At 52.3% G+C, this 13,123-nt stretch overlaps 1 protein-coding gene across 1 annotated transcript in view; it reads left to right on the top strand.

Moving 5' to 3' along the window:
• The window catches only part of ABCA13 (ATP binding cassette subfamily A member 13), a 330,719-nt gene that overhangs the window by 96,338 nt on the left and 221,258 nt on the right, over positions 1–13,123 (top strand). Inside the window, exons 22-26 of the mRNA XM_044246994.1 lie at positions 897–1,060; positions 1,791–1,870; positions 2,554–2,675; positions 10,009–10,203; positions 12,806–12,970. Coding sequence (XP_044102929.1) covers positions 897–1,060; positions 1,791–1,870; positions 2,554–2,675; positions 10,009–10,203; positions 12,806–12,970 — 726 coding nt within the window. The remainder of the gene's footprint in view (positions 1–896; positions 1,061–1,790; positions 1,871–2,553; positions 2,676–10,008; positions 10,204–12,805; positions 12,971–13,123) is intronic.

Raw genomic sequence — 13,123 nt, 5'->3', positions numbered from 1 at the left:
CATCACTCGATTTTACATACAATGAATATTTTGCATTTTATAGGTATTTCATGTAGGTATTACTCTATTTTGTGTGTGTGTGTGTGAGAGAGAGAAATAATTGGTATTTCATAAGGCTGGATCACACTTCAAAGAAGATGCTAAGACAGGGGCGCCTGGGGGCGCTCAGTGGGTTAAGTGTCTGCCTTCAGCTCAGGTCATGATCTCAGAGTCCTGGGAGGAAGCCCCAAATTGGGATCCCCGCTCAGTGGGGACCCTGCTTCTCCTTCTCTCTCTGTCCCTCCCCCCTGCTTGTGCTCTCTCTTTCTCAAATGATAAGTAAAATCTTAAAAAAGAAAAGAGGATGCTAAGGTAGCCAAGGGCCCTTAGAATTGGGCCTTGACCAGGGGTCTCACTGTGCTCCTCACCAAGGGGGCGGCAGGGACCTTCAGGGCAGGGGAGACCCAGGATTTCCCCATGGTATCTCTGGACAGCCACATACGATTTCTTCTCAGGAGTGGGCTCTGTGGCTGGCAATGCTGCAAAGGTTCAGTTTTCAAATGAGGAATGAATGAACTCCAGTCGCCAGCTGGACAGTGTTCCTTCTCTGGCAGGCCTTGGAGAGCACGCCACCCTGCCTGGACCGTGCGAGGCCAAGCCAGGACTAAGAGGCGGGATCTCCCGGCGCCCAGCCAAAGGCTCCTTCTGCCACTCTGCAAGGGGCGGACGCTATTAGACCTGCCGGGACGTCCTCAGTCTCCAGCGCTGTGTTTGCCCAGGCGGAGGAGGCAAGCAGAATGCTTGCATTGTATGGAGTCCTTGGAGTGGGCTGGGGGGCACACGTTTACCCAGAAATCAGGCACGAGCCTCCATGAACAAGTGTGTGTGTTTCTAACTGGATCTCTGCTGTTTTCTAGGAAATGCAGAAGATGTGGTCCTCACCCCTTCAGCTCAATTGTGAAGGCCTCAGCAGGAACCTTTCTAGCTCCTTGGAGAGCCTCAGGAGCAGCCTGGAGCACGCCACTGACCGGGACTGTGAATGCCAGCCGCTGCTGGACTTGGCTCGGCAGCATGTGCGAAAGTACGTATGTCCTGGGGCCCCCTGCCCGCCCCCATGTTTTCCTTCATAAGGAGGATGTCTTGAGTTTCTAAATCTCGATTTGTCCATCTTGGACCATGATGGGTGCCACATACAGTGTCTAGACAACAGCAGAGTTTTCCACGGCTGGAAGATTTCAGTGGTGAAATCTACGGGCTGCATTCACGGTCAGGCTCGCTTTACTGATGGGCAAGGTGTGAGATCCAAGATCTGATGCTGTAATACGGTGTTCAGTATGTTTTGTCAGAGAGGGCAAAGATTCTTCAAATTCCTTTCTTACTGGGTTAATTGTGTCCTGTGTCCTCCATGTGCAAACCAGTGGAAGAGGAGATCACACACTCTGTATTCTGCAAAAAGACTTATGCACAGAAAGAAGGGTTGTTGACTCTGTAATATCCCAACTTCTCACGCATTCCCCGATCTAGTCTCTCCGTTTTTTCCACATTTATGAGAAGCCACTGACGCTTCTTTGTCCTCCCAACTCATTTGGCCTGGCTGGGGCCCCAAGGAAGCCGTGCTGGGGTCGTGACAGTCACGGGCATCCCTGTGTGGAGGGCGTCAGGAGATGTGGTGTGTCTAATTATCTGAAGAACATTCTGGGAATGTGATGTTATCCGGCTCATCTCCTGGGAACAGAGGCCGGATGGTTCACTCCAGTCTTGTTTCTGGTGTTTATCTTGCCTACGTTTGCTTTGATTTTCTGCCGTTTTAGTTTGGCCCAAAGCCTCGAGAAGACCTGGTTGTCCGGGAATCCCGTGCTGACCCTTCTCAGCAATTTCACAGTGACGGAGGGTAAGATGTGTTTCCTCCAGCTCAGCTCACTTATGAAGGAAGTGTGCTTTCTCCCACAAATATGTTACTGAAGTAGAACATACAAAGGGAAGGTTGCACTGTATGTGACAAACTATTCAGAACTTGGCTGCTCTCATGTATTTGGGGTTAAGAAGGAAAGTTCTGGAATCCTGCATCCCCAAACCAGAACCGGGGTAGAAGAGACGCTTTTATGTCATCTTGTCCCTGCCTCCCTGGACAAGCCATGCAGTGTCCGTATGTCTCTGCTTTCCGTCCGCTCTATCTGTACAATTCATAGCACCAACATGCCACTTGTGGAGAGTTCTGGAAGCATCTTATGTGATCCTCCTCTTGGTTTAAAAAAAAAAAGTGGAATAAGGAAAAGACATAGAACGAGTCTTTCCAGGAGCCGGTCACTTCCCTATAAAAAGGGTCTTTGTAGAGTAAATCCTAAAATACACGAATCTTAGAGTGTTCAGGAGAGCAGGAGAGACCACACACCCTGGGTCTGTTTTATTTCGGTGTGAATGACCTCAGCTCCTCTAGGGTAGGGGACATGGTGTCCTCCAGTGTGTGCTTTGGACCAGACGATCCTTGCCAGGGTTTAGCATGGATTTGTGTTTTCACAGTCAATATGAGCCAGACGTTTATGATTATAGGATTTCCTTTTGATGATTTTTCAGATGTAAAAGTCAAAGATTTGGTGCAGAACATCTCCAAGCTAACTCATGAGCTTCAGTCTTCCATCCACATCTCCAACGAGACTATCCACAGCCTTCTAGAAGCCAGCATCTCCCGTTCACAGGTGCGGAGCTGATGCGCCTCTGTCCCCCCGCCCCCTGCTATCCCGGGGCCAGCTTGGCTCTGTGGTCTCTTGTCCCCTGCCTCTCCATCCTGTGCCAAGGGGCTAGTCACAGGCAGAAAGGACATGGGAGGGCAAGCCAAGAGTGAGAGGGTGTCTCTCTTGCATCAGAAACTTGGGATCTTTAATTTCATAACATTGTCTTAATAGGGTTAGAAAGGGTAAAATTGGCGATGATATTTATTCCCGTTATTTCTAGCCTTGATGCACAACACCCCCCGGAGGGTCCTGCTTGTTTAGGTAGGGGTTGCAGAATTCTCAAAAATATGCGAAAACAGAAACACATAGAAAGCTCTAAATGTCAGCCGTGCTAGTCTTTAAGTCAAGAATATCTGTGTGCTGTCTGTGTGCAGAGGGGGTGGCTTATCACACAAGCAGGTGAGCGATGAGCTGTGTCCTGTCCACAATGGCCAGGACACAGGGTCAGGGCACGGAGAGGGGAAGGAGAGGCACGTGTGCTGGTTGGTGGTGGGTGCGGTTTGTGCACAGAGGTGGGGAGAGTGAATCCATGCCCCCCCCGCAGCTGGTATCACCGGATCCTTGGCTGTTGGTGAGATAGATTTCCAAGCACTTCTAGTTGGCATCTACTCTCTCCACTGAGAACCTTCCGGAAGCAGTAACCGTGAAGATGGCTCCCAAGTGGATGTTTTTTATTGACAATCTGCGGGGCCCCAGTAGACACTTAATTTCCTGTTGATTTTGATTAACTGGGGCCCTGTGCAAGCTCTGGCAGGTAGATCAGTTACGGGCACACCTCACTTTAGTGTGTGTGGCAGAGCCTCACAGATTTTAGGTTTCTGGCACCCCTGCATCGAGCAAGTCTATCCGTGCCAGAGTTTCAGCAGCATTTGCTCACATCATGTTTCTGTCGCATTTTGGTCATTCTTGTGATGTTTCAACCTTTTTCATCATTATCGCGTTTGTTACCAAGACCTGGGAGCCATGGTTGGGATTCGCCGAAAGCTCAGACGGCAGTGAGCGGTTTTGAGCAATAAAGCATTTTTTTAACCCCCAAATGTACTTTTTAAAGACACCGTGCTATCGCACACTTAGTAGACGACAGCACAGAGCAAACCTATGTTTTATATGTACTGGGAAACCAAAAAGTTCATTTGATTCTCATTATCGCGATACTCGCCGTACTGGAGCGGTCTGGGAGCGAACCACAGGATCCCAGAGATGCACATAGTGTTCAGTAGTAACTTCATCAAGAAAGACATTAGTAAGAAGCCAGGAACCCCGACTTCAAAATTGTATCACCAAGTTATTTATGGTGAGTCACACAGTGTCTGTCTTCAAGGAAAAATCCTGCCGGTGGTTACTGAGCACCACATACAGATTGGGGTGGGAGTTGGGGATAAGGTGGGTCAGAGAACATGTCCTTGTACGTAAGCAGTGATCAGATTCAGTTTGGAATCTTCAGTTACTGGAACTTCTAGTGGGGGCGGGGAGTCCCTCCTGGGGTCCCTTGCCAAGCTTATAGGACTTGGGCTTAGGCTCAACGATTAAATACTTTTTTATTGCAGCATAGCTGACCTGTAATATGAAGTTAGTTCTGTGTGTCCAGCACAGCAGTTCAGCAGTCACACACATTATGAGACACTCATCCTGACACGTCTGTCACAGTGTCATTGGTTGTATCCTCTAGGCTGTACTTTTCATTCCCGAGTTATTCCTCTTGCAACTGGACGTTTGTACTGTGATCTTAATCCCTGTCACGCGGTTTGCCCGTCTCTCCACCCATCTCCCCCTTGGCAAATGAACAAACAAGAGGAGACCCCAGAAAAGAGAGGAACTTACTCCTAAATACAGAAGAGGGAAGGTGGGCTCTGCTCTGGGGATGGCGGCCGCCCGAGGCAGCAGAAGGCCAGCAGGTGTCACTGGCACTCTATCCTGAGAGGGGCCGGGCGCGCTGGCTCCCCAGCGGCTTCACATTCCCGGGTCTGGCTTTGCCTCATTGACGGTGTAAACCACTGTGGTCCCTTGAAGAACTGGGCCAGTGGGTAATTGGGAGGTTGCGTGGCTCTTGCAAGCCTGCATTTCTGCCCTTCAACGAGATAACGAAGCTATCTGCTTTGCTTGCAAAATGTATCCCTGGACCCACCTGTGTCTACAAGGTCCTAGGGAAGGAATTTGTGTTCGGGGAGGGGACTGCGCTGTGGGGTCTGTTTTTTTCTGGACTGCCAGGCTGACGGCAGCACCGTATTTTTGGTGGTAAGCTCGACGGCTTCCTCTCTGGGCTTGTCTATCCTACTTTCCGTCAGTTTGCGAATCTGTCACATAGGCAGACTTCCAGAACCCACATTCGTTCGTTCATTCATGGAAAAGCTCCCTTTCCATGAGGGGTCCTTCCTCAATTGCTAAGGGAGCAAATGTTCCAGAACCTTCTATGGCAGTGGCATACAAAGACATAAATGTGCTGTATGGGGATGACCCCACGTGCGGGTGACACGTCAGCGGTGGAGACGGGTCACGCAGGGGCTCAGGCAGCCATGACCAGAAGCCATGAGCGGTTGTGAAGAGCCACATGGGAGAGGCCCAGGCTTGGGCACCCAGGACACAGGGCTGGAGGCAGGGAGGCAGGGAGGCTGGAACTGATCTCAGCCTCGGTTCTGGCTCTGGGCGCCTCAGGAAGTTCCCTCCCCGGTGATGCTGCATTCTTCACCATGAAACCAGAATCACAGACCTGGGCATGTGGCATCTGCCTCGCCTGCCTGCGTCCTGGGCGACCCCTCCACCTGCCCTGTGAGGAGAGCAGGCATTTCATGCTGTCATGCCCTGTCATGGGCCTTAAATCAGCGGTCACTTTCTTCCATGTATTTGGCTACATTTTGATTCTTTAAAATTACAACGAGGTCTGAGTCAGGACCCAGGAAGACTGGGCGTCTGTCTCCTATCCCGTTATTTTCTTCTCCAAACAATGGAGTGTATCGGCACTGTCTGGGAAGACAGGCGCTGTCCATGGTCCTGAGTGGGTTCGTTCCTCCTATGGGGGTTCTTGTGGAGGAAGAGGGGGAGGGGGCCCCCAGAGAGTCCTCAATGGGAAGGTGTTCTGAGACTTTCTCTTATTTTGCTTGGGCAGAGAGGCATGCACCTTTTGTTTGAGGCTGGTTCTGTGGGCGTCATGAGCAGCTGGCTGGTGTGGTTTGGGAGCAGAGAGATGCTGGATGGAGATTTACCCAACAGCTCACATCCCATTTGTTGCAGCACATGGAGTTTGTCTCCTGAAAAGCTGCAAAACATTTTTCTTGGTGTGGCTCCCTCTGGGGTAGACAGCAGGCAAAATCGACTTTTTCCAGCAACCACCCGCTGCAGGCCCCAGCTCCACCCCAGAGAGAAGACAATAATTAGTGTGTGAGTGGTGTTGACAGTCTCTGGCCCACATGGAGGATTCTGGTCAGGCGTCCCCTGGAAGACACGGCCAGCTCTGTGGGGCATGTGATCCTGGAAGCTAAGTTTCCCCCATTTCCCGCAAGGGACCCCATCTCTGGGCTTCAGCCTGGATGTGTGGTCCTTTTAATCCAGACCTCTCTGCCTCTCTGCTACCTCTGAAAGCAGAACCGTCCCTCGCTGCTCCCAAGGTGGTGCATCTCTCCCTGCTCGCACCGACATAAATAGCTTTGAACCTGTTTTATAGGATTTGCGCTGATCTCTGTCCAAGTACCTCTTGCTGGTTGCAGTCAATTACTCCTCACTTCTGTGAATCTTTCATCCTGGCTCGACTTGGTAAAGTGTCACATATCTCTCTCAGCCTTGCTCGTCCCCAAGGAGGGGAGCACACCGTGTGTGTGTTCGTTCAGGTCAGGAGTGCAGAGGGTTGGCCACGGTCTGGGCAGGTGCAGGAGCACCTGCTTGTAAGTTTGTCTCTTAAATCAGCCATGTAACCTGGGTCCTGGCAATGTCCTAGCCTTTGGATGCCCTAGTGTGCTCTCTGAAGGAGAGACTTTGGTATCAACGTGGCTCTCCCAACGTGGTTTGTGGCCATTGCTGCTCTCCAAGAGCTTGTGCATGACCCACAGTCAGGATTGATCCAGGTGCCTGCCCTGCTGTGTGCTGCCAATTCCTAGGATCCACTTTAAGAAATGAAGCTGAGGTTGGGACACCTGGGTGGCTCAGTCGGGTAAGCATCTGACTCTTGATTTTGGCTCAAGTAATGGCCTAAGGATCATGAGGTCAAGCCCCGTGTCAGGCTCTGTGCTGTCCCATACTCCCACTCTCTCTCAGAAATAAAAGAGCGAAAACTAAGGTAGATTTCATTTCCTCCATGACTTTCTTATTTCTTTCTTTATTTCCTTTTTTTTTTTTTAAAGATTTTATTTATTTATTTGACAGAGAGAGACACAGAGAGAGAGGGGGAACACAAGCAGGGGGAGCAGGAGAGGGAGAAGCAGACTCCCTGCTGAGCAGAGAGCCCAATGCGGGGCTCCATCTTGGGACCCTGGGATCACGACCTGAGCCGAAGGCAGATGCTTAATGACTGAGCCACCCTGGCGCCCCCTCCATGACTTCCTAAAAACTGTAGATAATAGCCCCATTATCTTGTCTGGAGCCTGGAGAGGAGAAAATGTTCTGGAAGTGGAGACAGAGAGCCAGGTGGGAGTTGTGTCCCCTACCACCCCACACCCCCAGTCCCAAACTTCTGCGAAGCCCGGATCTTCCTCAGTGGACAAGGAGGTCTGTGACTGCTGCCCCAGGGGTCAGCCTGCAGCTTGGTGAGGGCAGAGGGGGCCTTGTAGACACAAGGAGAGCCATGGTCAGCACCCAGGTGCCCTCGGCCTTCCTCTAGAGCCCTTCTGTCTGGTCTGCTGTCCTTCCCGACAGGTCCGCATAGTTCCCTCCCGCCCCTGATGCTGGCGCTTGTCTGTGCTTGGAGCTTGTCGTGGTGGGAGCAGGTCTGAGAGCCCAGTGGGACATGGGGGGTGGAGAGCCCCAGCCCAGTGGGACATGGGGGGCGGAGAGCCCCAGGCTCCTCTCTGCTGGTGCTAGATGGAGTGCTTCCCCTCTGCTCTCATCTTGCTGACTCTCTCGGCACCACTGAGACACGGCTGACTTGCTTTCCCTGTTCCCAGTCCTTCTGCATTACTGGCCACGTTTCCCGCCTGGTCATAATTAGGCAGAGAGTGGCCATCCATTTCCATGCTTCCTCGCACCTCCATGTTGCAAACTGTCAGCTGCACAGAGTAGGGGCCGTCCCTGAGGCGCGCCAGCTCTCAGTGCAGGGAGCTGCCCTCCTGGACCCCAAACACAGATGTGCGAGCCAAGTGTCAACACTTTGGCCTCCCTGCTTCTGATTGGTGGCCGTATCAGCCTAAGTGAAGCCACAGGTCACCCAAGCGTGGTTCGCTTGGGTGAGGACTCAACCATGGCATCTCCAACCCGACAAAACAGAGTGTTATTTCTGTTTCTTTCCTCCCTACCTGTTTCCACCTGCTTCAGGTGGCTTCCATGCTGGAAAAATGGACGTAGTGAAATTCAGGGAGGATGAAGAATAAGGTTTGGAAGACGACAGAGGAGTGGAGGCAGATGTGCTCAGATATGACTTGCTCACACAGTGTGCCCTCAGTTTCTATATGATGGGGTGGGACCCTCGCTTTTGGTTTAAATAGGTGTACACAAGTTTTTAAGACATGTTTTTGCCCTGGGACAAATTTTAGGAGAGGTATTGACCGTGACCCTCCCTGACGGCCACCGGGTGATGCTCTAGATGGCAGCTAAGACCGGGCTGCGGGGGAAATGCAAATGAGCTCTCATTGGCTCCTTCTGGTTGGTGCTCACTGGAAGGCAGGGACGAGCCTCTGGAGTTGCGGGCTTGGGTGGATCCTGTTTTCAAGGAAAATTTCATACAGAAGCCCGCTCCATGGAATGGATCAAAGACAGGCTGCCCCAGTCAAAGCAAATGTTCGATGTTCGGACTCCGCCCATCACGCCCATCCCCCACCGCCCCAGGCATGTACCCTGCCCGGCTCCAAAGCAACTGCACTCCACCCCCAGGAGAACACATTTGAAAACAGTGGCATTAAGAAAATCTTCCCCAAGTTGCGTCTGCACCCCACACGTCCCATATGGAAAAGGGTTTCTTGGTTAATTAGGTGTGAAAACACTAAATATAGCTCTCACAAAGGTTCAAAAGGTACATTAGCATAAGAGAGTGTCCTAGCCATTTGTGATGGTTGGTTTTGTATGTCAGGTTGGTTAGCCGTGGCACCCAGGTGTTTGGTCAAACGCCAGTCTCACTGTTGCCATGAAGGCAATTTTGGAGGAGATCAACATTTATATCAGTAGATGGTTGCATGAAGACCACGATGCCAGTGGGCCTTGTCCAATCAGTTGAAGGCTGTAAGCGAAAAGACTTTAGGTCCCCAGGCAGGGAGGGAGTTTTGCCTTCAGACTCCCAACTGCAGCTCCTCCCTGGGTCTCCAGCCTGCTGGCTAACCCTGAGGATTTTGGACTTGCACCTGCACAATCACTCCAGCCAGTTCCTTAAAATATCCATAAATGCGTACCTTATTGGCTTTGATTTCTTGGCTTTTATTTCTTAATGGCTTTCCTGCACCCTCTTTGGTGTTATAGGAAGGCATCTGGTGAGTCCTGTGTGCTCGGGAGGCTCCTAATTAAAACAGTAGCTTTGGTTCACAAAGGGTCTTGCTTTGTCTGGATGGTTCACACCAGTGATATGCATCACAGTGTAGACAGTCATTGGAGGTGCAGTTGCGAAATTTTGCTTTATGCCTTGTCCATTTTGAAGGTTATTAACTGAAAGCCATCCTCAAATGGAGACGTGCCCCAGATCCCTTCCCTGTGGCATGTAACGGTTGTACTGGATGTCCCCATCCCTCCTCTGAGTGGGCGCACTTTTTCTTTTCGAAAACGGTAACAGGCGTGGAGAAATGGTCTTTGTTTCGGTTGTGGAAGAGAATCGTTTCACACTGACAGCTGAGAAGTGAAGGTTGAGACCTCATGTCGGGGGAAGAGTCAGAGGCTGTGTGTGGGGCCCACGGGGTCAAGGGTGGAGGGTCCTGTGGTCCTGCTCCCGCGTCCTCAGAAAGGGCAGATCCCTTCAAAATTGGAGAATTATGTGCACATTTTTAGAAACGTTTCCAGTAGGAATGTTAGGAACCACACAGAGGTTTGGATTCCGTGTGTTTTTATGGGTAAATCCTCAGCCCGTTGGGAAAACGTGCTTTCGGGGTGGGGGTCCCTCACTGAGGAAGCGCTTTGCTGGGGCCGCAAGTGCCAGCTGGGCTCACCTCTGGTCCTCCTGCTTCCACCCACGCAGGTGCTCTCGGGGGCCCTCACGATGGCCCTGTCCAGGAGGTGCGATGCAGATGCTCTCCGGCTGCTGCTGGAGCTTCCTGAGGCCCGCGGGTCCCGGGCTGCAGCGGAGGAACTGTGCAGCCTTCCCGGGCCCCACGTGTATGCTTTGATCGTGTCCATGAGCCAGAACCTGAATCTGCGCAACGTCATTTACAAAGTAAGGGGGTGACCGTGGGGGGCGGCCTGACTGCGGCCGTGTGCCATCTGCAGAGGGGCGGTGGGGAGGGGCGGGCAGGTGCCTTAGCCAACTTCCCCGTCTCATGTGTGCTGACTCTGGGGTGGGGTTTGGAATCTGGGGGTGCTCAGGAGACCTTCCAGGGGGGTCCCTGGGGTCAGGCCTGTGGGGACACTTGGCACGGCATTGCTGGCTGTCAGCGTGGTCAGCACAGGAGAACCCACTAGGAAAAGCCTTCCTAACTTCAGGGCTGGGTTCCCCTCCTCCTTAAGAATCCTTCCTGGGGTACCTCTGGGGAAGCTGGGTTCCTCGGGCCATGCCCCCTCCCCTCGGAGTCAGGAGCTGCTCCCACCCCTCCTTGGCTGTGGCTTCTCTGCCCCATTGTGTCCTGAGACCCACAGCCTCTGTCTTGTGAGGGTTACATGCCTGCCTCTGCCAGGACCTGTTCAGGAGAAGGTGTGCCGGTGGGAGGGAGCACGGGCCAGGCTCTGGTCACTTTGGGAACCAGCTCATTACCTGCCCCACACACTCCTGCACGCAGTGGGATGAGGGTGAGAAGGGTCTGGCAAATCCAAAGATGACAATGTGTGCTAGAGAGAGTTGACCGTGGACAGAGTTGACTGGGACACCCCTGGTTAACCCCCACTGACCGCCCGTGTGGACGGTGAGCACAGCTGACCTGGGGACACCCCCGATTACTCCCCCATTGACCGCTCTCTGGGCTCTACCTCTTCTAGAAGTTCCTCATCTGTCCTCCACTGTTCCGGTCTTAGTTATGCTCTCAGAGACTTAGCTTTTACCCTTAGGGACCAGTCTTGTTCCCCATTACTCCCTGGGGTGGATTCGTCGACATCTGGGCTAATCAGAGATGCCACAGGTGTTGCCAATCCAGCAAGGGTGCTCTGGGTGCCTCCAACCAGGGAGAAGAGCTTTGGGGTCAGGAAAAGGAGAGGTTTGCCATCCCGACCCTCTTTCCTCTGTGGTCTCCCTCCCATGGTTAAGTATCGGGTTACACACACACACACACACACACATTCTGAGCACAGGTGCTAACTTTCAGATCCAGTACCCCCTCCCAATTCCCCACGTGTCCCCTGGGACACGGACGCAGCCCAACAGCGAGCCAGGGTTTTAATTCCATTCTGTTATGCATGCAGAACCCCCAGCCCCGCCCCTGCCCCCAGTGAAATTAGTGCTTCCAAGTAAGTCCTCTGTGGAGGGGTGTGAGGACGACATGTGGGTTGGGGTGAGTCTCCCAGATGGAAGCAGAAGGACACCACCACTCACCACACCCGCTACGATGCATCGGGAGCCTTCTAGGAGCACGGCTGTAGGAAAGCCGATGGACAGCATACTCCTGGAGATGGTACAGCACCCCCAAAACTGCAGGGCAAGTGGCATTGACACCGGGGTCCCAGATCCACCCACTTTCTGTTGCCCTGATGGTGAATCCGTGAGCTGCTTGTACCACACGGCTTGCCGTGTGGATCTGTGGCTTCCTCCTTCTGTCAGCACTGTGTTCCATTCCGGGTCATCCCCACCATGCATGTGGTGCGCTGGGCACCCCTCCTGGGGCGCGGACCCATGAGAAAGGTGAACAGAGACAGACACAGAGCCCGCACCCATGTCCGCTGCCCGCGTGTTGACTGATCGTGCAGTGGCATCCTTATTTGCAGAGCCCAGCCAGGAAGAGAGAGCTGTGATCTCGGGGCCTGTAGGTCAGCCACAGAGCCCACGGCTAAGTGGCAGGTACAGGATGCTAACGAGGAGGAATAAGAAGTTGTGACAGTCAGGGCCTCAGCCTGAGTCCAAAAGCCTGAAAATTCAGTGTACAGATGAGCGCAGAGAGAGGAGGCTCGCTGTGACTCGTCCCTTCTTGTGGGAAGAGGCAGTGTCTGCTCGTTTGTTCGTGTATCCAGCAGACTCTGAGCCATCATACCGCCCATGTTCTCCTGCTGCTGTACCTAAGGGAGGGGACAGGCATGCATCCCCGCCCACGAGGAATCTACAGCCCAGGACAGACAAGACGTGAACGATAAGTAAAGTACTTAGCAGGTCAGGGTCACAGCACATGTAGGTTTCAAGGGCACGGCTGTTTCTAAAGTCCCAGGTTAAATGCCCAACCCCATCCTTCTGACTGTGAGACTCCTGGATGTCCTGGGATCTCCCAGCCCCTGTCCCTTTGTCCCACAAAATGAACATTAGCGTGGCACAGAGGGATGAGAAGGGTCAATGGAAATGGTTTACGGCGGGTAAATGGAAATCATTTCCCATATAAGAATTGTTCTTTTTTGACCTCTTAAGTGTCCACTTTAGGCACCTCCAACATAAAGAGAAATATTTTGAAAATGATTTCAATTTTTAACGACAGAGTATATCTATCCCTGGTGTACGTTTGAACAGTGTGGGTGCTCTATGTGCCAAAATGCTGAGCAAGGGGTGCTCTGATACAGGGAACTTTTATATGGCATGAAGTTGTCTCAAGAGAGAAGAAAATCAAATAACCAGGTTTTCATGGCTCAAGCATGCTCATGAGAGTTGCAAGTCCGATGGTGATTTCTCGTGCTGTGTTTCTTCCTTTGAGACTCTGATGCCCTCGGAAGCCCACGATGCACTCAGCTCCCTGTTGAATGTGGTCTCCAGGCTCAACCACCTGCTTGCTAAAGCCGGCCACGTTCTGGAATACCTCCCCGAATTTCTCCACGCGTATAAGATCACCACCTTGCTGGACATGCCTGACTTCCAACAGGTGTGTGTTTGTTCTTGGCCCCTGAGGAAAAGTTCAGGGTTGCTATGTCTTGGTGTTTGCTGCTTTTGTCTGTATTTCTCTTTCTTCTAATGTCTAAAGTCTGCGTGTGAGAACAAAATATAGGAAAAAGACCACCTTCTCTGGTCTGGTGGC

The sequence above is a fragment of the Neovison vison genome, chromosome 4 (assembly GCF_020171115.1).
Source record: "Neovison vison isolate M4711 chromosome 4, ASM_NN_V1, whole genome shotgun sequence".
NCBI classification, from domain to species: Eukaryota; Metazoa; Chordata; class Mammalia; order Carnivora; family Mustelidae; genus Neogale; species Neogale vison.
Note: the sequence above shows the minus strand (reverse complement) of the source record. Positions and strands in the feature narration are given on the sequence as shown.